Raw genomic sequence first — 25782 nt, 5'->3', positions numbered from 1 at the left:
TTTTTAAAACATAGAAGTGACTTAATGACTGTTGCCTATAAGATATAAATGAACTGTTTAGTTTTCATGGTCCTCACGAGTCACGACAGATATGGATGGCATGGCATGGTGGCAATAATAATTCTGTAAGTAACTCTGGGCCAACCTGGGATGTGATTCCAAGCAATCATATCTCCATAAATTTAGATGGAATATTATGTATAGGGTAAAGTTTTTCTCTCTCTGTTTGTTGTGTTGTTATGTTTCGTTTTTTTGTATATATTGTATTGTATCTTTGACTATTTAGTGTATAAGGAATTTAAAATTTGTACTGCGGCGTGGCCCTTCCGGCACTAAGGTTAAACACCTTTGTGTTTTATTGGTGTATTCCGAACTTTTCCTTTTTTAGAGGGTTTTTTTGATAGTTATAGTGATTGATTCTAAGCGTCATCATTTCCGAAGCGATTCTACTCAAAGTCCTTTAAATTTTTAAAGGACTTTAAGGCCTATTTTGGGCCTTCTGGCAGTTGGTCCATGGACGGCGGGGCGGTATCACTATATATCGGTATAAAATTAGGTGAGCCTCCTAAACGTTGCCCGATGATTTGGACTACACACAATGCACGCCTAGTACCTACCTAAAAAAATATACTGCAAACGAGATAGTGTGTTAAATTAATAAAATACATCGTTTTAGCAGTTTTCGTGTAACGCACTTGCTATGTAAGTGTCCATGAACATCAAATGATCCGGTGAGCCCCCTGTTTAATGAAAAAGAAACCTTTGTCCGGCCTTAAAACGCCGCAAAGTTGATTTATCTATATATTTTTTAAGGGTAAAAAGCAATATGTAATTCATAGACAGCGGGTTCAAAGTGTTTATTCTAACTCGAGTTGCGTGAAAACTAAAAGTTCCGTTGTGGTTTTCACCTTTGTGTAGCGTTGCCTACATAAAAGTTTTGACGAGATACGTGGGATAAAAAGTTATTAAGCTTCCCCCTTAGTGAAAGGGAGAGCTGGCCTGTTGGTGACGTGAGTTTGAAGTACTTGGCTAAACAAAAAGTGATGTGTACTCTTTTATTAGTGCTTTTATTCTTGTATAGCATGTCTATTGTCTAATACCCAATGGAGTCTTTTAAGCTGGAATATTTGCTGCAATTTAAAGATACACTATCATCAATGCATAGTACGGTGCTTTTAAGGGCTTGGACACAACTGGGAGATTTCTGCGGTAAGATAGTGAAATGCGTCACTCACTGCAAGATGAGCGTAGTGGAGGCGAGACGACGGGCCCCCCACTCGCCTGTGAATATAGAATAGGCATAGTAATATATAAATATATATATATATATTAAGAAATTCTTTAATATATGCATATTTGTACAAAATATCTGTATAAAATAAGGTTCCAAAAGAGTCGGGGATATTGGGAAATATGTATATATATATCTATATATAAAAGAAAAAGGGGCTTGCACGTTATATCGGCTATCTTAGTTTTATATTTTCCTGGTGTTTAATGAAATATTTTTCGTGTTTTTTTAAATCGTTTATAGACAAGCTTAATTAACATTGTGCTTAATATGTAAAAACAAAGTATTTTCTTTAAACGGTAATAAACTTAAGAACATTTCTCGTTAGAAAGTATTATCGTTATTACTCCTATTTAAACAAGCTTTGGGATCTCAGAATATGATGAGTATTGTTCGAGAAGCTTGAGGAGGTTAAGTTTTCTTATACAAACAAGCTGTGCAAGTGTATTATGCTGGTAAAAGTTAATAAGTAACTATTTTGTTGTTTGCTCTCTTTCTTCGCGACCGAATGCCTCGCTCCTTTTATATGAAAAAACTTTTTGTTGCACTCTTGCCTTCGCCCATCGAAATTCAGGGTTTGTAACATAAACTTTATTAATATCGCTATGTTAAAATGTTTACACGAAGAAATTAATCATAATACTAATGATGCATTTGAAGATTTAAATCGTAGAAAATATTGGTGTCAAATGGAATTTAATGTGTAAGAACAAACGAAAATTTAGTTTTTAATTTATTAAAAGTTAGTGTGTATAATATAACTAGTGTTTGGTGTTTTGATTAATGTAATTCACAATATAAATTATTTACATTCATTATTATTACCTTTTTGACTTCTAAGAGATTTATTTATTTATTAAATTCCACCAATTATACATAATTTTATAACTACACTATATGTTACAAGATATTTTTCTAAAATATATGACAATTATGGTAAACTTAAATGTTACCAAAAATAAAGTTATTACTCTTCCAATTTTAGATATAACTAGTAACTCCTTGAAGAATGTGATTTTTTAATGTTATCGCAGTATATTTTCTCAATGTCTTTTAATAAAGCGTACACAAGGAAATGTCTGTAATGCAGTAGGTACAATAAAGGAAATGTAGGTAAGCGTGGTTTAGTGCAAGTCAAATTTAAAATATTTCAGTTTTACTGAAAGTATTTCGCTGGAAAGTTTGTTATTTATAGGCGCGCGGGCCCCGACCAGTATTGCCCGCATTTTTTAATATTTCCCTCGGGAACTTTTTGGGAGTTGAGCGTTATCGGTTTATGTCAGTTTAAACGTGAGATAAATTAGAGATAATTAGGATTAATGAGCAGCGTTAGTTTACTGGTGAAACGGAGCCTAATTTGCATTCTATGATGAAATAGACAATTGTTTCCTAGATATATGTTTTATCAAAAAACTAGCGGGTAGACATTTATCTTTTAAAAAATTTTTGTAGATATTAATATATTCTTTAATATCGTGGAAAAAAATTTTGTTCTATCATCAAGAGTTTTCGCAGCACATGCGATGAAACATATTTTATAGGCATTTTTTTACACCATACCATTATGTATGACTATGGTACCCAATACCATCATTGTAAATTTAATATAATACGTATATTAAATTTTTAATAATACATAACTTCAATCCGGTAAAAAAGTGTTTTCTTTAAATGTGTAAAGGTTATGTCAATCAAAGACAATACTACTATTATTGTAGTTTTAGTAGGGATCCTTAATTTTTCACGCAATTAAAATAGCCTATATATCAGTGATAATGTAGCATTCAAATGGTGAAAGAATTTTTAAAATCGGTCCAATACTATTATAATATTAGTATAGATAAATCTTATGTCAGGCTTAGAGGATCACATATCCCTGTAAAAATATCAATGAAATAGATGTTATAAAAGGCTGTAGCGCCTGTGCACCAGATGAGATGGGATACATGATTACATGGGATAACCCAGAGGCTCTAGGTTCAATGAAAGGATAATAACTTCTCATCTATTTCTGTATTAATAATATGACCAGTCATTCAGAGATGTTTCTGACCACTGATTTGTGATTTCACGTAGGTATTTACGCTAAACTAAACTTATGTAATGCGGTTAATCATTAAAAATATTGCATTCAGTATAAAATAACCGTTTGAATAGGGAAATAGAGGGATTTTAAAATATATTTCAATACGTAAATGTAAATATTAGAAATATATTTTTTCGTTCAACAATGTATACTCATAAATAACACACGCATACATAGGAGTAAGTTTTTGAAGTGAAACTTCTTTATCGGGGTTGGAAAAAAATTTTGTGTAACATTTTTTCGTTACGCGTCACATTTTTCCGTTACGCGCCATCTTTTTGAAGTGAAACTTCTTTATCGACGTATGGGTGAAATTTTGTAGCAAATCGTCACGTTTTTCGGTTACGCGCCATGTTGCATTTTGAAGTCAAACTTCTTTATCGGCGTTGGAAAAATTACCGTCACATTTTTCGGCTACGCGCCATCTTTTTCTTGTCCCTACCACGTTTGATCCGACGAGATTAAAAGGCATTAATAACAAAATATATAATAACGATAACAATGATAGTAATAATTACAATTAATGAAATTCTGTAATAATCTTACTAGTAATAAGGTAAAATGAAATAATTGTATTAGTATTCATGTCTATGATAATAAAAGCCTTTTTTTAAACTTTATCTAATTTAACTTTATTTAACTAATTTCTGTAAAGTTGCATATAGTAGATCATTTTTCGAAAAATAAGGTCATAAGGAAGTTTAACTTCTTACGTGTGTACACCTAGTATACGCACACATTTTTTTAAAACAGTGAATACAGGCTTATCATTAAAAGTTTATTTATTTGTATCAAGAAAACCTTAACGGTATTTGGTTATCCAAACAATAGACACAAGCACCTAAAGTATTTTTTCGTATGACTTGGCCTATTGCCCTCGGAACCAACGGGGATATTTGCGTTATCTCTTTGAACAGAAATGTTGAACGTCTTGCTAATGCGAAAATATATTTGAATGTAATACTTGACAGTGGAAAATGGAGCAAATTGAATTTGAATTTCATGTGAATTCCGAAAGCCATTTATGTTGGTTTGACGGTGTAGGCTTTTGAACAATTGAAGCCTTAAATATCATTAAATATCATTTTTAGAACTGCCTTTAAACAGATTCAAAACACATATTAACAAAACATTAGTGTACCTAGAAGACAAAAACGCGTGGCAATAGTTCTAGTTACATTATTATAATTTGTTTTGTTATCTTTGAAGTGCTGTGAATATGTGTGTAATGGTGAATGTGGTAAATCACAGAAGATATTTGTTTTTTACTTATGTAACTTTAACGACGTTGTGGTTTATGACATTTTCCTTTGTATAATTGTAAAGTAGAGGGAGGGTAAAACTTGCTGAGTTCCTAGCTCGTTCATCTCAGAACAAGGTTTCCTGGTAGTTTTGCGAACGGAAGGCGTAGTCTTGCACTTTCGCGAATTTTGTGAACGTTTTTGACATTCATAAGCATGCGCTAAGACGCATCTAAACTGAATAAACGTATTTTGATTTTGATTGAATTTTGATAAAAAAGGTGAAGACAACACTTGAGAAAGAGCAGTGTTGGCCTAGTGGCTTTAGCTTGCTGTCATCCCTGAGGTCGTAGGTTCGAACTCCGGTGTGCACCAATGGACTTTCTTTCAATGTGCGCATTTAACATTAGCTCGAAAGGTGTAGGAGAACATTGTGTGGAACTCGCCTTGCTTTAGACCCAAAAAGTCCGGCGTGTGTCAGGGCACAGGATGCTGATTACCTACTTGCCTATTAGATAGACAAATGATCATACAACAGATTCAGAAATCTGCGACCTTAAAAAGTTGTAGCGCCACTGATTTATATTTATGACGACGCTACGTCTTTCCTGGGTTCTTTTTGTAAGCATCAAAAACTGTGGACTTGTTGTATTACATAAGGTAAGACTTTAAATTTATTATTCCATCTGAAACCTAACTTAAATTAAATTAACAAAAAACAATAACTAACCTTAAAATATAATTACTGAATTATATTATTAAAATGAGTCCCTTCAGGCTAGGTTACGAAGAATACGAAGATATTTCGAATAGCTAGACTAATTCTTTGTCCGAGGTAGCTGCCATCTCTTCGGTCTCCTGTGATGTCGACTAACCTTTTTGCTATTTTCTTACCTAAAATATATGATAACGAATCATTGAGAATTGTGTTTATTTTCAAAATGTTGAGTAAAAATCCTCCACCGTTCTGGGCCAAACAACAACACCCACTTACACAACTAAAGCTAAAGTATATATGTCTTATATTCTTTAGTAGTTGTTTTGCGAAGGGTCCGTATAGATTGAAAACAATCCACAAGAATGCTATTCAACATTATTTATAAGTCTCAGGATGATTTGAATAGAGCCTCCGCTAGCTTTGTCAACATGAAAGCTTCTCATAAATGAACTGACTTCTATGAAAGGTGACTAAAAGCCGTCTGTTGTTATAGAAACTTTACACTCTTGAAGCGAATTCAACTTTCTCCTTACTTTAGGTGTTAGTTCTTAGTATATAAGTTTTTTATACTGTGAACTACTTAGTGCTTTTGTAAAGAAAAAAGTTGAGTTATTATGTATGACCTTAAATATCTTTAGCTATATAGCATTTTAATGCGATACATTTTTAGTTGTAAATAATTACTTAACTATTTCGACATTATGATTACATATTTGATAACGATCAGAAAAGTTTAGGAGTTCTCATGAAGCCAAGTAAAGGTTAAAAGTACTGGACATGGCTAAGGCTCATAACGGTTGGCTATGCTCGTATAGAAGAATTTAATAATATATTATATATCGGAAAATATTCAATGAAATATGCTCAAAAATGTGTCTTTTCTGACTTACTTGACTTCATGTCCTATAATCCCTAGATGAGCCTCGTACTTCACCTCGCGCCAAGTCTTTCCCGCTCTCTTTGACTCATCTGCAAATGTACGACGTCCCAGGTTTATTGAATATTATCTTTGCTTTAATCATATATGAATATTATCTTTGCTTCATAACGGCTATATTTAATTTCGAAAAACTTTGGGATTTCATGTGTATAGTATCACAATATATACTTGCTCATACACATTTAACCTACGATACGAAGGTTTAGGTGGCTATTATGTAGATGATAATATCTAATGACGATATTCATGTATACACATACATTTATAGATATATATTTTAATATTCTACAGATAGAGAGGACGGCACGTGATTATGGAAATAAACGAAGCGAACATTATTTTTAACATCACACGAAGTCGGAAACGTTACACGCATGAGACTTCATTACTATTGTGAGAATTCTACTTTTAATACAAACCAAAGGAAAAAATTTAAGAGACATACATAATATATTTTTTTAATCATTATAAATGCTATAGAGATCTGATTCCGGTGAAAAGAACATACTCCTATCTTAAAGGCCGGCGACGCATCCACTAAATTGGGTGTCCTTGGGCAGGGATGGCAGCCCTTTTCGGTTTCCCGTAGGTTCTTAATTTTATTTATTTATTTGCTCAACAGTATTCCTACAGCTACCCACTAAACAATATCCAGACAATTACATTATACACAAAAGCCAAAAACGGAATACACATTCAAACATAAACATAAAGCACAGTTAACTATAAAAATAAACAAAAACTAAATATATATTTAAAATAAACTAAGTTCTAATTCATTGATCAGTAAAATATATAATTAAGATAAAGGAAAAATAGCATAGCAATTATTAATAAAATATAACAAGGTTTATACTGTATGACATTAAATTTTTAGATGCTATACACCGCACTATGTCCGTCATAAAAGGCTTCGAATAAAAAGGTGTTTGAATAAAGAATGTCTCGTTATCGCTAAACACGCAATATCGATATAGTGATGAACAGCGTGCGTGATGGCCGTGCCGACTGATCGGTTGCCGTGGACATGATCGCATGATCTCATGCAATCGGTTATCGGTAAGCGAAAGTAAAAGTTTATTGATATGCTCCCGTTATCGGTATTGTAAAATGAATTTTGATTCACGAGCTACCATGAGAACATATCGCTTATATAAGAAATACACAAAGAATAAATAAATTCTTCATTCATGACAGAAATATGTGACAAAAATTTTCTATCGCTAGTTCCTTAAAAAGTTGTAGCGCCACTGATTTATATTTATGACGACGCTACGTCTTTCCTGGGTTCTTTTTGTAAGCATCAAAAACTGTGGACTTGTTGTATTACATAAGGTAAGACTTTAAATTTATTATTCCATCTGAAACCTAACTTAAATTAAATTAACAAAAAACAATAACTAACCTTAAAATATAATTACTGAATTATATTATTAAAATGAGTCCCTTCAGGCTAGGTTACGAAGAATACGAAGATATTTCGAATAGCTAGACTAATTCTTTGTCCGAGGTAGCTGCCATCTCTTCGGTCTCCTGTGATGTCGACTAACCTTTTTGCTATTTTCTTACCTAAAATATATGATAACGAATCATTGAGAATTGTGTTTATTTTCAAAATGTTGAGTAAAAATCCTCCACCGTTCTGGGCCAAACAACAACACCCACTTACACAACTAAAGCTAAAGTATATATGTCTTATATTCTTTAGTAGTTGTTTTGCGAAGGGTCCGTATAGATTGAAAACAATCCACAAGAATGCTATTCAACATTATTTATAAGTCTCAGGATGATTTGAATAGAGCCTCCGCTAGCTTTGTCAACATGAAAGCTTCTCATAAATGAACTGACTTCTATGAAAGGTGACTAAAAGCCGTCTGTTGTTATAGAAACTTTACACTCTTGAAGCGAATTCAACTTTCTCCTTACTTTAGGTGTTAGTTCTTAGTATATAAGTTTTTTATACTGTGAACTACTTAGTGCTTTTGTAAAGAAAAAAGTTGAGTTATTATGTATGACCTTAAATATCTTTAGCTATATAGCATTTTAATGCGATACATTTTTAGTTGTAAATAATTACTTAACTATTTCGACATTATGATTACATATTTGATAACGATCAGAAAAGTTTAGGAGTTCTCATGAAGCCAAGTAAAGGTTAAAAGTACTGGACATGGCTAAGGCTCATAACGGTTGGCTATGCTCGTATAGAAGAATTTAATAATATATTATATATCGGAAAATATTCAATGAAATATGCTCAAAAATGTGTCTTTTCTGACTTACTTGACTTCATGTCCTATAATCCCTAGATGAGCCTCGTACTTCACCTCGCGCCAAGTCTTTCCCGCTCTCTTTGACTCATCTGCAAATGTACGACGTCCCAGGTTTATTGAATATTATCTTTGCTTTAATCATATATGAATATTATCTTTGCTTCATAACGGCTATATTTAATTTCGAAAAACTTTGGGATTTCATGTGTATAGTATCACAATATATACTTGCTCATACACATTTAACCTACGATACGAAGGTTTAGGTGGCTATTATGTAGATGATAATATCTAATGACGATATTCATGTATACACATACATTTATAGATATATATTTTAATATTCTACAGATAGAGAGGACGGCACGTGATTATGGAAATAAACGAAGCGAACATTATTTTTAACATCACACGAAGTCGGAAACGTTACACGCATGAGACTTCATTACTATTGTGAGAATTCTACTTTTAATACAAACCAAAGGAAAAAATTTAAGAGACATACATAATATATTTTTTTAATCATTATAAATGCTATAGAGATCTGATTCCGGTGAAAAGAACATACTCCTATCTTAAAGGCCGGCGACGCATCCACTAAATTGGGTGTCCTTGGGCAGGGATGGCAGCCCTTTTCGGTTTCCCGTAGGTTCTTAATTTTATTTATTTATTTGCTCAACAGTATTCCTACAGCTACCCACTAAACAATATCCAGACAATTACATTATACACAAAAGCCAAAAACGGAATACACATTCAAACATAAACATAAAGCACAGTTAACTATAAAAATAAACAAAAACTAAATATATATTTAAAATAAACTAAGTTCTAATTCATTGATCAGTAAAATATATAATTAAGATAAAGGAAAAATAGCATAGCAATTATTAATAAAATATAACAAGGTTTATACTGTATGACATTAAATTTTTAGATGCTATACACCGCACTATGTCCGTCATAAAAGGCTTCGAATAAAAAGGTGTTTGAATAAAGAATGTCTCGTTATCGCTAAACACGCAATATCGATATAGTGATGAACAGCGTGCGTGATGGCCGTGCCGACTGATCGGTTGCCGTGGACATGATCGCATGATCTCATGCAATCGGTTATCGGTAAGCGAAAGTAAAAGTTTATTGATATGCTCCCGTTATCGGTATTGTAAAATGAATTTTGATTCACGAGCTACCATGAGAACATATCGCTTATATAAGAAATACACAAAGAATAAATAAATTCTTCATTCATGACAGAAATATGTGACAAAAATTTTCTATCGCTAGTCCCCCTGTGTTGTGTGTAACTAGATAATAATTATTCAGTGGTACATGGTTAATGTTTAAAACATTTTTATAACTTGTATATCTAATCAAACGCAAGTGGTAAAGAACATTAAGTATGCGTGAATGTATGAATGATGAGGGCTGTTATGTCTGTGTTATTGTTTAGAACCTCAGAGTCATACCAAAAGATATAGTAAGGCCTCAGATAAAAAATCCAATTCAGCGTAATTTCTATGTTTTTTTTGTGAGTTTGTATGTGGGTAGTTTGTTCTGTTTTGTTTTGATAAAAAACACGTTAGATATACGGTTTTATTATGTATTTTATGTAAAAAGCATTTGTCACATAGATGTGCGTGTGCCTAACCATTAATAAAAAGGAATCAATCCCGAGCAAGACAAAGGATCTAGCATCAATATTTATTGGTGTTCTTAGCATTAATCAGCTTGGATTCTGCGCCATATCGGAGCTTCGGATATCGCCGTTCAAGGTTGAAGGACTCCTAATTTTTCTTCTTGTTAATCTTTTCTTAGCTTTACCTAATAATTCAATTCAAACACCACTCTACCTTCAGTTTATTGAAACCTTCTTGTGTAATATTTCAGTAGATAAGTTAAATAACAAGTAATTTTACCCTTACATTTCCACGAAAGCCCAATCAATTCGTTATAAATCGTTAAACAAACCGTAACTTTACCCTTGCGAAAGGATATTTTATAAATTTACATTACACAGACTCCGTAGCCAAAGATTTTTTAACATAGCTTCCGCGTAGCGCCCGCCCAAACCCGCGCTACGATTTTCCCGCGCTAAGCTGTGCGTAGCGGTTTTCAGTAAGCACCGTGAGGCAACAGTGGCCGGTCGTGTCTTGCCTATCCCTCCTACGCCCCGCGTTCGTAATGTGTGACAATAATTGTTGCTTCCTCTTTTAATACTTGTATTTATTAACTTTATTGTATTGTCTATTGTATCTATGAAGATTAAGTTTGTTGTACATAACTCGAAGTTTGAAATTAATGTTTGCTGTATGAATTTTACGAAAAAGGAAACGAGAATAGTAAATAGAATTGGGTAAGATTTTTAAGCTTTTTACGAAATTAGTTATTCTTAAATAATCTAATTAATTACTTAAGAAGTCATGTGGAACATGGTGTAATGGTTGCAGCTCCTTACAGGTTGTGTAAAAAAAAACTTGGCGATTAAAAAGAGTGGCGAAGATTTTATTGCCAGTTCTTCTCTTCAGTTCTACGCCCTTGATTTGAGAACTGGCACTAAATGTAAAATTAGAAGCATTAATATGTATTTCTTTACTGACGAGTCATAAGTGTACAATGTGTTACCTATATGATTAAATTATATTTTTGCATTTGAATTTAATTTTAGCATAACGCCAAAATAATGATTTCTTTGAACATTTGTTGACATATAAATAGTAATGGTAGCGTATCAAACATGTTAAAGAATAGAATACATAGTCAGAATTGACCTCAATATGTATTTATTATAACATCGTCCTACATTTATAACGAAAGAAAACATTGTATGGTAGTAGGGTTGGATTGAAATGATTTCAGTACAATGGGTACAACGTCCATTTCAGTTACTATTGTGGTTTAGCTCCATTTTCCTCTAAAGCCTTACTTCACACCGATTGCTAAGATGTTTAATGGTTTCAGCAGGCTGCATTTAAAAGTGTACTTGTTTGTGCCGCCTTAAGAGCTTTGATGATGCATGATGTCTTTTTGTTTCTGCTTAGAGCTTTTTAACTTTGACAGTAACCAAATGATTACCAAATAATGGAATAAAATATTTGAATGTTTATAAAGTACGGTTTGGTCGTGTGTTAATTGTGGTTTTAAAATATAATAAATATACAGTTTATGCTTTTTATGAATATTTTATTAGTTTTCGCACTTTTCTTCGTTTTGAACTTATTTATTAACATTTCGCTGATTCCAATAGTGATTAAAATATTTAAATAAAAAGAAGAAGTGCCTGGTGGCCTTATCGCTTTAGGGCGATCAGGTTAGATAAGGTGAGCGCAACCTATGACATATACTTAAACAAAACTCATGGAACAAAGCTAATCAATTAAAACATATGAAAAAAGTGAAACTGAAACTGTATGTTGATTGTTCTATGCGAATAAGATTGGTATGAGTTGTTTGGTTAATAGTAGATGGTTATTAGTTATATGCCAATTAAACAAGTTATTTACGCGAATATCATACAATTAATTATACATATCGGCTTTCACTCCAATGACAATGAACGCCGTCAGTCACCCGTGACCATGTTGTAAAACACGCGAAATGGGAATAATTTTATTGTTAAACGTAATTCAATAACCATTTGTCAAATCTATAAGAGTCCATTCAATGTATTAAAAAAATAAATCAGTAGACCTTTTTTAGGCGTAGGACTCAGATTTCTGAATCTGTTTCATGATTATCTGCCAATCTAAGGCAAGCAGCAGAAATTTATTTCTACTCGGAAAAAGCAAAGACGAAAATTGTTTTTAATTAAGTAGTATATTTTGTCTTTTGTATAAACTCAAAATTCCGTTTTACTACTATGATGTCTTGATATAGTTAAATATATAGTTAATATATATATAGTATAATTTTACAGAAGTAAACTATACTTGGTTAAACTGTAATTAGAATTAATTTGTTCCTGAATGTTAAAATGTTTACTTTAACCCCAAAAAAACCCCAATTTTTTTTAAATCGGTTCGACGTAGGTTATCTTTCTAGGGTTAAAGTGACCCTTGATAAGGAAAGTTTAGGCAACATAAAAACATTTTTATCTCTTTACTACGCAAACGAAGTTGATCTCGCGTACTTAATAAATCCGATAAAGCTATATTATATAAAACACTATGTTACACTATTCAGTTTTTTCTCATATTCTTTTAGAGCCTATCCATTACTGGAGGTTGGCCGTCAGTCTCATACAGCGTGTCTTGTCTTGTATCAGATGCAGCAACTCTTCCGCAGTCGCAATACCCGTCCACTCCCTAGCGCCGGCGGGTATTTTCTTTAATCGTCCAAGCTTCACAGCCCTACATAAGAATTGGAAGTATGTAACAAAGGAGAACTCTTACATGGAGTCTAAGAGACCCTCCACACTAGCGTCTTCCAAGCGTCGTCGTCGTGTCAGCGTCCGCACAGCGTCGAGCGACGTGACGCTAGCGTGCCGAACGCCCCGGACTGGCGCCGCGTTTTTTAGGAACAATTACTATCGAGTACATACGCCAGCGCTGGTCTCTAATGGTCATGTGACGACAGCACAAAACTTAATCATTTTGTTGAAAGAACCTCGGGCAATATGAGAATCTAGTTTTTGCCCTATTGTAAATGACGATTGGCCGAAAATACAGCCTGGAAGCAGTAAAACCGCAAGTGGGAAGGGGATTACCTTAGCGTAATCAAATTTAACGGGTTGTTCGTGCGGGCGAGCCGTTTTGCATAACAAAATAAAAAGATTATTTTACCATAACAAACGGTGTATGCAATGTAATTGCGTCGTGAAAATTCAGCGCCGAATATTAACTGGATTAGTACCGTTGATTTGAGGTATGGTAATTTATGGATAACATATATGTTGTATTATATAGGTTTTGCGACATCGTTCGAACTAGAGAGATTATAGAATTAGGCGCTGGTAAAAACAAAACTTGGTGGCAACGTAAGAAAATGTAGTAATTTTTTTGGACCAGGCTTTTTTTTATGTAATAGGAGACAAATGGGCAGGAGGCTCATCTGATGTTAAGTGTTACCGCCCATGGACACTCACATTGCCAGAAGGCTCGTAAGTGCGTTGCACGTGTATAGCCTTTGAGATATCACATCTTGGTTTAAGTTTAATAATCCAATACAAATAATTTAAATATGGCCTACATCAATTTAATATTAATTTTTAAAACGTCATACTTTAATTATTGTATTCCAAGAGGAACGAAACGGACAGGAGGCTCTCCTGATGTTAAGTTACCATAGACACTCAATGCCAGAGGGCTCGCGAATGTTGCCGGCCTTTTAAGATAATTAATCCTAAAAATGTGTATGACAAATTGGACGAGTTCCTATTAATTAAAAATGAAAAATGTTGTAGAAATGTCGATAAAAGCCATTGGTTTTCCCCTCGCCTGCGACGCGGTTGCTCACTTCTCCTTCTCACGCAACAATACACATAATTTAGATGCCGTCTGACATTTTTCATGTCATGTCGCTAAGTCTAATTAATTGTCTATAAAACACATGAATTAGATTTCAAAAGTTCTGGCAGAATTTAGTTCGTATATGGCAACAAAGCTACCCAGAAACACACAAAATAATAATAATAATTAAAAAAAAAAAATATTAAAAAAATTATAAAAAAAGGAATTAGGTTATTTTTTTTTTTGTTTAATGTAATTGAAGGCAAACGGGCAGTAGGCTCATCTGATATTAAGTGATAAGCGCATGGACACTCACATTGCCACAAGGCTCGCAAGTGCGTTTCCGTCCTTTTAAAAATTGGTACGCTATCAATTAAGTAGCCTACTAAAATTGAGACGGCTGATGGCGGCATGTATCTCGTTCGTATATACATATGAAGTTTCTCATGAAAATTAATATAAATTTTTGTAATGAGAAATAATGTCTTTAAACATTAAACATTAGCCTTATCTGCCTGATAAGAGTATAATTACAAATTACATAGCGTCTATAGCTACGTAATTATCTTCGCTACTTGGCGTCTTTATTTGTAATCGCAGTCGAGAGGCAATTTGAATAAAAAAACTAAGGCTGTTAGGGGCCAAGTCGAGCGATATGCTTATGGCATTTAAGATGAGAAATGGGCGGCATTGCAGTTACGACAGCAATGTCCTCGTGCCACTAAGATCGCGGTCGCATTATGCTTATGCACTGAAATACTGAATATTCATTGTTGCGAGGAACAGTATAAGCTGGAGCTCTTTAATCAACCTCTCCTGCCTCCGTCACTAATGGCAAGTAACATTCAAAACATCCATTGCGTACTCTCTTTACTACATGTAATGTAGGTCGTCATTAATGTATGAATTATTACGAACTAGAAAATATTTTTCCAACTCTAAATTACGAACCGGAAACGTACTGAACACTCAATGAACACAACCCGTGTCTAAAGTTCAAATTACTCGAAAAATTGGCTTAGGGAACGCTGTGGTACCTTTATTGAAAAAGGGCGGTTTGATTGATATCTTTGCACGTTGAGTATAGGTATTTCGATTTACGTCTGCAACAAAAAGAGATTGACTCAATTTGTTCATGTCCGCTGCGCAATAAACTGTCGAGGGATGCTTTAAGTGGGGATTTATCTTTTTTACGAAATTAGGATTCTGGTGCTTAAAATGTTAAATCACAGGATTGTTTTAATGAAGCGCTTCTCGGTCGTGACAAACGCTTAGTTTAATTCTAAAAATGTCATTAAATCATGATTTATGTTGTTATCTGAGAAGGTTATTATTACGGTAGAACAAATGTATATAAGCTTTGGTCTAGTGGCTTTAGAAAGCGACTCTCATCTCTCAAGTCGTAGGTTCGAAACCGGTTCGAAACCGGGATACCTTCGATATACTCGATACTCGGCAAACGTCGTTTTGCCACGTATATTATTTCTAGGAAACACTTTTTTAGTTCAATAAAAATAACTACTTACACTAATAATACTAATAGGGGTTGATCGTAGAGTGGTGAAAATTAGGGGTTGTATGTATTATTGTATGTTGTATCATAAAAATTTTTTTTTCTAAAATATAAAAAAACATGTTGCGGTGGCCACCGCTTATCACTTAGGGGTTTTAAATAGTATCCGATTCTTAGACTAAATATGCATAAAAAGTTTCATAAGAATCGGTCGAGCCGTTTCGGAGGAGTATGGGAGCGAACATGACAGGCGAATTCTATACATTAGATATAGTCACGTTTGTCCACTTGCGAGGGTAGCTTTTAATACAAAATAATAAATACTTTTCAAAGCCTACCAATTTCGACAAATACAGCTGTTAAATTTAAATACAATCCGAGGGCTGTCTTTGTTCTTAAATAAAAACTCCTTTTTGAACGCCTACTTAATCCGTTAATTAAATTTTCAATTAGCCCCAAGCCGCTCTTTATACCTATTGTGGCTCAAATAAAACAAACGTCGTACGCACTGTTTAAAACGTCACAAGAGAGCTCACCGTGATAGATGATATTCGAGAACAATTAATCTTGGGCCAAAATATGCGGACGATTTGCAAGCGCGGTTCGGCCTAATGGGCGGGGGGATTATCACGGGCCCGCGAATCACTCCAGTTTGCGTCATTACCGAAAAATACGTCCTTCACTGATAAGTATATTGTGTTTAAATCTTTTAAGAATGTTTATATGTTCATGTATATATATGGGCGTAGAGACTGAGTCGAGATTAGAACTAACATATTTTATATTATCACGCCTTTTTCATGAAGGAGAGAGCAGCGATCGTATCATCGACAACCAGTCTCTTTCCGTGCGGCATGATCTCTTCTCGTTGCTTAGAGATGTGTGGTCTCTCTGCATCTTCTAAGTTTAGTACATTAAGTGTTCAGAGGAGTTGTTCGGATTAAATCTACAGTTGAGTTTCATCATTGGACGTTAAGTCAGAATACAAAATACCATCCGTATCACCTCGACGTCGGCCGTTCCAAAACCTAGCGTTTCTTAAGGCAGTTATGGCAGCGCACCTCCACTTTGTGAAACCAGCTGCCCAATGAAGTATTTCCGAAACAATTCGTCTAAGGGTCCTTTAAGATAGGAGGCTACCAATTCTTAAAAGGCATGTAACGCACTTGTGAGCCTTCTGGTGATGTGAGTGTCCATGGGCGGCGGTATCAGGTGAGCTGCCTGACCGTTTGCCTCCTGTTACATAAAAATAACTTTCATGACTTTCACCGTGCATGCTGATCGTATATGGGTACTTTTAACTAATACTTATATTTTAGTTGTATAAAAATTGTACTTTTGTTGGAATAACATCATAACATCACAATAACACAAAACGAGAAAAAATATAATGAAAGAAGACAGATCTTGCATTGTACCTACTGTTATAAGGTTTATTATCGTTGTAACAAATTTATGTTAGTGTTAGTGATAAACACTTTACATCACAAAAACTATCTACAAATGTATTATGTAGTTACTCAATCTGTGAAAGCACAAACCAGCCAGCGTTTATAAAACATCTTTTAACAATCAAAAGAAACATAAAACATTCTTGATTTACATGTAATAACATAATATGCTTAGTGGTCTCGGGAAGCAATAACGTGACAGCGCAAACCCATATATCATGATGTGGGGTTTCATAGAGGGAGAGGGCGGACACGAGAACGGACTGGAGGCGGCATGTAGTGTCTTTGTAATGTCTTGCATAAATTCACTTAATCGCATGAGGAAACATCGCTGGATACTTGAACACTGCGCTTTTAAGCTAATTTAAGTGTTGATAGGCAAAAAGCACTGCGCGTACTTTGCATAAGAGATAAGGAGTGCTATTTCATGACTGAAATGAATATATAATTAATCATATTGGTCACTTGTGAACGTCAATGTGCCAGTCACTTTCCCAGCGGCTTGATCCTTTGGCGTTGCGTCGAGATGTGGGGTTTCTCTGCATCTTCTACCGTATTTACCATTGAGTGTTCAGAGAAGTTGTTCAGATATATGCCTGTAGCTTAGTGAGATCATCGGACGTCGAGGCAGAATACGAAATTTCTCCTTGACGTCCGTCGTTCCATAACTGAGCGTTTTAAATTAAGATTGACATTGACATTTCGACAAGCCCTTCGCTGAAATTGATCAAAAGGAAGAAGCTGGTATTTGGGAGCACCAGCCCTGAGATGTGTATTCTATCTTATTAAAAAAAAATTTATATGTATTTTCCATATAGGTAGATCCGTAATACACATGTCAACAACACTGTCTCTACCACAGTTTATACTGCAGCTCTAGTAACTTTTGATTACTTTTTAGTATCACTGCTAACAGATTAGCATGGAATGTTAGTTACAGCACAGAATTACCAATTATAGCGTTAAACGTTTTCATTTGATGTCATACGGAAATAGTAATGGAGCAAATGTTCCGTTAATTGCTGATACCTGTTCGATGCAACATCCATATAATGGGAACTGGTTATTGTTGGTTGTGAGCGTTGCGATTGAATTGAACCCTTTGAATTCACCTAACTGATAAATCAGTAATTAGTTTGCTCGGCCTTTTAGAATTGCAAATAGCTGTAATGCGTCTAATTAACTTGATATGAAATGCATCAACTATAGAGAGGTTTTTTTTATTTCATAGAATAAAATATTCTGGATATTTATTTCAAAATTAAATAAATCAGTGGCGCTACAACCTTTTTAGGTCTGGGTCTCAGATTTCTGTATCTGTTTCATGATCATTTGTCAATCTAATAGGCAAGTAGGTGATCATCTGTGCCTGATATACGCCGTCGATTTGTTGGGTCTAAGGCAAGCCGGTTTCCTCGCGATGTTTTTTTCTTTACCGTTCGAGCGAATATTTAATAGACATAGAAAGTAATTGGTGTACATCGAAGTTACGACCTCAGGGATGAGAGTCGCACGCTGAAACCACTAGGCCAACACTGCTCCAATGTTTATGAATATAAAAATAAATTTTTAATAGGTTCATTTTGTTATGATGAAACCGTAACAAAAATAGACAAAATGAGGCCAATTTGAATACCACGACTATAATTTTAAAATAAAGTCAAAACAATAATCGTTTCGATTCATTGAATTATTTTTATTGAAACAGTAACAATTAATTTGTCCATAACTCGCCTTGTTTGTAGTAGTATTTTAAATGTAACAAATGAATTGGGATTAAAGACACGCGGAATTAATGCTGCAGGAAATCAGCAAATCGTACTGAGGGATATATGGATGGCGATAATAAATTGAAATGTGGAATGAATTATAGCAATGAAACGCGAGTGAGCGTAACAATCGAAATTATATTTTAATTATTTCATTGTATGTTTATCATTTGAATGAAATGTTTTGAATTAAACACGTTGTCGATCGCGAATTTTTTGACAATTATGTGAGACCCAAATGTGTGTCTTTGACATTACTCAGTTACTCTCTCCGTTAACTCTGCGACTCTAGAAGTGATTTGTTCTCCGAAACGAGAAACTTCCAGCCCTGACGACTCGCCAATAAAACATATAAATTATGGTGTTTACAATATGATTTCAAAAACCTGTCACAACTAGAATGCTCTTTTTCTTTAATAACGTGAAAATGCGCTTTTGCCGGCCCGCGCCTTGGATGTCGAGCTTGACGCGGGAACTGTGGACTGGGTCTACACTCAAACCCCTCTGCTATTCAGAGTGGTAGCCAGACGCCCTTAAGATGAGTGTTCAGAGTTCGCCAAGGCAGGACCCGGGCTTATACCCGGTATAGACCTCTATCAAGACCTGCTGTTTCGGGCTGCTCGAGAGCGATACACCAGCCCTGAGCCACCAGCCAGTCTACGGTCAACCCCAGACCTCTCAATCGTTCTGCAGCCAACACGAGAACACTACATATCCCAGAGTAATAACGGCTATTTTTTTTTTAGATAAATGAAAAATAGACATTTCCAGCTCTGGCAAGCTGTGACTGACTAGTTTTAAATATTATAGTAAGTCATATATGAGATTGAAGTGGGCTGATTAAGTGAATCAGACACTATCTCAATTACATATTGTCTTGCTCAATTAAGTAAGTGCTCAAGTAAGTAAGTGAAAATATATTCTAAACAATGTACCAAACAATTCCAATATACATTCGCAAAACAGAACGTCTAAAGTTAACGTCAATTAATCTTCCTTGACCAAATATGCGACTGAATTGTGACCTTAATGACCACGTCACCATTAGAATACAAAGCTGCGATAAAATATTAAAGGACTAAATTATTTACTGGAACCTCAAAATCATTTATGTGTTTGGTCGGTTTCTTTTCCTTGTCTATTCATAAGAATTGTTTTTGGAACTGGCAATTCCCAAGGTATATGCAAATACGCGATACTTTATTTGGACAAATTTTGTGTGGTAGGGGAAAGTTCGCGTCTGTACTTTTTAGTAGAAAAAACCTGTTCCGCACTCACAATGCCTTAGTAGCCACCAAGGTTACTTGTTCTCCATAGTAGTACGCGGTAACTTTAAGAAACGCTTGTAAAACGACGGATATCGAGGTAATAGGGATACCTGAATTACTTCCGTGCGTTTAATAATACCATTATCTATTATATTACAATGCGTAACAGTATATCTGCATACAAACGAGCGGAGAAACTTTCTCAACAATATCCTCACAAAATTGCGAACATTGTACGATATATTAGAAATAGGAGCCTCAATGTTATGCAAGTTCCATGTTAACGACGGTATTCGGATATCCGAGGGAAGACGAGGTGTGGCGAACTGGCAAAGTTATAATAAGTTGTGACGACACCTCCGCCGGAGCATTGTCTTTTGATACGATGTGACGCGCTGTTATCGTATAGGGCCATCTCCATACTAAGTTGGTTATTCGTCAAAACTTCATGCCAAGTTTAAGCTCCATTGTAGCCGAGCTTTTCTTCGAACAGACGATGTAAGCCTTTTAATATTTTGCTAGTCTTTACTAGATCGTCTTGAGAGTTTAATATGCTTTTTTAAGTTAAATATTTAAACTGTACCTATGCATTTTCAGTTAATATAATATATGCGTACAGAAGTAGATGGTGAAGAAACAAGTGGAATTATTTTAAGTCGGTAACAGAGATATGACCGTACCAACTCTTAAAAGGCTGGCACCGCACTAGCGGGCTCTCTGCCATTTAAAGTGTCCATGGGCGGCAGGACGGTATCAATTAATATTAGGTGAGCTTCCTGCCTGTGTGTTCTATAAAAAAAACAGAATCGCGGGAATTTTTTTTGTTCTTTGTAATGTTATTAAAATGTAATATTATAAATATGCTGAGCAGTGATGGCCTAGTGGGTTTAGCGTGCGAATCACATTCCTGAGGTCGTAGGTTCGATCCTTGGCTGTGCACCAATGGACTTTCTTTCTATTTGCACATTTAACATTCGCTCGAACGGTGAAGGAAAACATCGTGAGGAAACCGGCTTGCCTTAGACCCTAAAAGTCGACGTGCGTGTCAGTTACAGGAGGCTGATCACCTACTTGTCTATTAGATTGACAAACGATCATGAAACAGATACAGAAATCCCAGACCCAATTATGGTTGTAGCGCCACTGATTTATTTATTTTATGTTTTATTTATAAAATGGAACTGTACCTGAAGGTACAGCTTCCATAATAAATATTATTATTAAATATTAAACTAATATTTCCCAGCCATCTTCATATCAGATTCAACATGAACGTTGCCTTTTTACTTTAATTAAGAACTTTAATTGCTCCCTTTTCTCAAGCTGTGTGCACTGAAATAAATTTAAGATTATCCACTTTACATAAAGAATACACAATATCTTTTAACTAAGTTTAGATTAAAACACGTGATTCAAGACTGTCTTGAATCAGGATTTTTAATCTAAATAGTGTAATAATTTTATATACGACTTTAGCGTGATTTGAAAAACTCTTTATCATTCTACTGTGCTATCTTTTCCAAACGTGTTAAATTAATTTTCCCTCGATATTATTACTAACATAAGGGTTGTTAAGTAATGAAAAACCCCTAGACGCTTTCAAATACAATTGTGGTTAGGAGGTCATCTGCTAGTTAATATTCAAAGGGTACGATCACGGATTCCACTCGCGTTTCGATTCCACCACCGAGTCTACGAGCTCTCGAATATTCCCTTTTAGCTGCTTAATAGAGTAACGTACGCCTATTCAAAAGCTACCCGAATGAGGCACAAAAACACCAGGCGCAATTTGAAATTCATTTTCAGTTACAAAACTTCATGCGGTGTGAAATTTATTACTGCCACGTTTGAAACCAATGATATATTATGCTTATATTACCTCCGCTTTGGCGTTAGACTAGTTTAATCACAAAATTAGTATCGTTATTTTATGCCCAAAGGTATGCATTATGTTAAAATTGCCCAATACAATTGTACCCATGAACGTAACCTGATTTCGGATTCATTACTTTACTTTTTAATCAAATTTAATCCAGAATTTTGAGGTTCGCTGGTCCAATTTAACAGCCGAATGAATTTTGTTCAGTCTCGAAGAAGTATTTCAATATAAGCCTTGCCTCCATTGACACGAAGGTCGGATTTATAGGCGCCCAACCGAAGTTTTCACGTTTCGACTAACTCAAAGTAACTCAGGATATTCCCATTATAATATGCATATTGTTCTACTGAATAATATTATTCAGTACTCCATACTGAGCTGATTTAAATATGTGATATGTGCTGAAAGGTACTTTGTTTAGTGAAATTACGATCTTTCCTATATCCCGGCCCTATATTGTTTTTAATTATGAAAACTCGTGTTATTACTTGCAGAAATTTTATATGCATATCGTTTATTCAACGAGTGTTACTTTCACTAATTAATTTATACATCTGTGCTTGATTTAAATATTCAATTTAAATTTTTTCTGTGATTACAATTCTTGTCGTTTAGAATTAGTTGGCAACATAATGCAATTTATTAAACACTTGTTCTTTGACGTCTAAACATAATTATGCTATTTTTTAATAGCCATCTTAGCTTGAGGTACCAAGGTTTACTGATTACTTGGATTTTGGATTTTTTATTGAATGAGTTTCTTACTAAATTTAATAAGTTACATACGAAAAAAGCGTGTACTCTGTATAGTTTAAAGATAAAATGCACTTCCCCGATACTAGGATTCCCTGTGCAGCTAGAATTTTAAATATTATTATTAAAAGCCAATCGACCGTATGCATCTACAGACCGCTGTTTTATTATTTTTAATATGTGTCTCTGTTTTTTCAGCTGAGACCGATGCGATCATCAGCCAGACCCAGTAACCCACGGATGCCGTAAGGTCTAGCAGTGGTGCGCAGCCGTCGTGATGAGCACAACCCGCCAAAATGCGTCGGCGGCCATTTTAAACAGGCAACGGATCCGTTTGTCGGCACGAGATGGCCGTCAGCGCCAACGCGTTCAACGCGATCATGCGCGTGCGCACCCCGCAGCGTTGTTATGAAATGTGGAAACATTGCAAGTGGCGACAGAAATTACCGAGGACAAACGGGACCTTTAGAGTTCCCAGATAGAGATTGTGGCCTAAGTGTTGTGTTGTGTAAATATAGTGGTGTGTAGTTATAAGTATGGAGGGTCGTGGAGCCCGCACGCCGCTGCTCGAATGCGGGGAGTATCACCCGCACAAGACGGCCACCCCGCGATGCTGCTTCTGGCTGGCGAGCCACGTCAATGTGAGGAAATGCGTGGCCGGTGTCATGTTGCTCTCCGTCCTCACCATATTCTTCTATACGTATTACGTGACCGCTCCGTTGACGAGGTAAGAAGTATAACTGTTAATAAGAACTATGTAGGTATGGAGCAGTTGGCCAAGGGGCGTCAGCGTGCGACTCACATCCTTGAGCTCGTAGATTCGATCCCCGGCTGTGCACCAATGGACTTTCTATGTGTGCATTTAACAATCGCTCGAACAGTGAAGGAAAACATCGTGAGGAAACCGGCTTGCCTTAGACTAAAAAAGTCGACAACGTGTGGCAAGAGGCTGATCATATACTTGCCTATTAGATTTACAAAAGATCATGAAACAGATACAGAAATCTGAGGCCTAAACCTTAAAAGGTTGTAGCGCCACTGATTTATTTATGTAGGTGTATTGATGTAGTAAAAAATTAATTATTTGATTTTTAAACTATGTTTTTACTTTTATGTCTAAGTAATAGTCCTTTAAAATTACAATTATTTGAAATCCTGCAGCTCATTGTGACGTCCGTATGCCTAACCCGAAACTAAATATAGCTTAACACTAAGCCACCATAAATAATTAATTACGCGAATATAAATTTATCTTATGAAATCTTTATATTTTGAAATAATATTGTCACAACTTTTATTAATATAAACATAACCGCAAAATCAAGCGTACAAAGTAGATTTAAAAATGACGGCCTACATATTGAGCAGGTCTCATTTGCACACATGATTGATCCATTGCTCTTATGGTTTAATGTGGATTGACGGTGGGAAGCCAAATGATGCTGAAATTTTTGGCGCTATCCGGCATCGTTATCGTAATTGGCTCTCGTGTTAAGGCAACATTAAAAGAAATAGTAAAAATGTTACGATGTTAACGATAAATACATGGCTATTTTATTCTATCGTGTCTTTTTTATTTAAAAAAAAGTGCGTGCGTACAAAGTAGATACATATTATGTCAGAAGTGAAACTTCTTTGGCAAACTAATTTTTAAGTCTTGTTCATATTTATACCAATCTAAAACTTTACATTTCCGAGACTTAGAGGGAGGGAAAAAGGGAGATATGTAAGGCATTTAATGAGTTTAATTGTTTATAAAATGTTATGTGTCGAAAATTTTTTTTTTTTAATTCGTCATTTGAGATTTCAATAAATTATTTTGCATAAAATACTAATATTTCATAAATTCTATTTACGAAATTTTAAAAATAGAATTTCTTTTCGCTAACGCCCTTCTTACTCTTTCTCAATCGGTCTGAATCGCTCTATCCATTATCTTCGACGCTGATATTATTATCATTGCGTTTCATCCGTAAATTTTTACCCTCATGCGCCTATAGAAGTTTCACTTCAAAAAATTTAAATAATATACTTTAAGAAAAGTTGGTTTCTAGTTTGGTACAGTATATATATAAATGACTTACTTTACTTAAAGGCCGATTTACATTATCTTAGTGTTTAATGTAAATCGGCCTTTAAGTCCTATTTATAATATAGTTTATTGGGAAATAGTTTAATGATTAAGAGGGTACGTTGAATTACTGATATCTTTGGAGATCAAATAGTACTTATTCTTGTCGAGACGAGGTGGGGGATTAGTTGATGGTTCTAAGAGCCGATCGGAATATCTGATACGCGAAACGCAGGTACAACCTCCGTGTTTAAGCTCCAGTTTGATTTTGAAAACACTTACTAAATGAATCCATCGATTAATATATAAAATTATCGTGTCACAGTGTTCGTTCCAATACTCCTCCGAAACGGCTCGACCGATTCCTATGAATTTTTTTATGTATATTCAGTAAGTCCGAGAATCTGAAATCTTTCAAACCCCTAAGTGATAAAGGATGTCCACCCCAATATTTTTTTTTATTATTTTTTATGATACAGCATACAAAAATACATACAACCCCTAATTTTTACCTCTCTACCATCAACCCCTATTTTTTATTATTGTAGATAGTTATTTTTATTGAACTAAAAAAATGTTTCCTAGAAATAAACTACATGGCAAAACAACGTTTGCCGGGTCAGCTAGTACATATATATATATTTGCTATGTAATTTTTTATGTGCGCAAAACTGGCTTAAAATCGAAGCTAGAAATTAAAACAACGTCGATCACGATTAATTACTCTGGCGGAAAACGTCATTTGCACAAAATCCAATTTACTTGATAACTGTAGCGAGCAAACATGATGCTTTTGTAAAATTAATTTGAAATTATCGTACTTGGTCAGTGCTACAACTGAGGATTAGCCAACCATTGTGCGTATCGTGAAATAATACGCGTTATTAACGCATATTAACTATAGATTTTCGATTTAAAGCGGTGGACGGTGGCTCTTTATAGTCAAAGGTTCGGTCAAGCAACGAAAAGACTGGGTTGATTTGAATTATCATTTTATTTGGATTCCGGTTACTATGTACTATCACTTAATAAGTGACAAAGATAGTAGCTCAAAAAAAAACTTATGTAAGAAAAGTTAGTCC

At 34.8% G+C, this 25782-nt stretch overlaps 1 protein-coding gene across 2 annotated transcripts in view; it reads left to right on the top strand.

The window, feature by feature from the left end:
* The window catches only part of LOC125050822 (bifunctional heparan sulfate N-deacetylase/N-sulfotransferase), a 153732-nt gene that overhangs the window by 47465 nt on the left and 80485 nt on the right, over window positions 1-25782 (top strand). Inside the window, exons 1-2 of one of the 2 annotated variants that reach the window (XM_047650859.1) lie at window positions 10681-10905; window positions 22828-23356. In XM_047650859.1, coding sequence (XP_047506815.1) covers window positions 23166-23356 — 191 coding nt within the window. In that variant the 5' untranslated portion in view covers window positions 10681-10905; window positions 22828-23165. Of the gene's footprint in view, window positions 1-10680; window positions 10906-22827; window positions 23357-25782 lie in introns of those variants that run through there. The other variant, XM_047650858.1, reaches the window with a different exon arrangement.

This window comes from Pieris napi, chromosome 7 (genome assembly GCF_905475465.1).
Source record: "Pieris napi chromosome 7, ilPieNapi1.2, whole genome shotgun sequence".
NCBI lineage: Eukaryota > Metazoa > Arthropoda > Insecta > Lepidoptera > Pieridae > Pieris > Pieris napi.
This window is presented reverse-complemented; position numbering and strand designations above follow the sequence as displayed.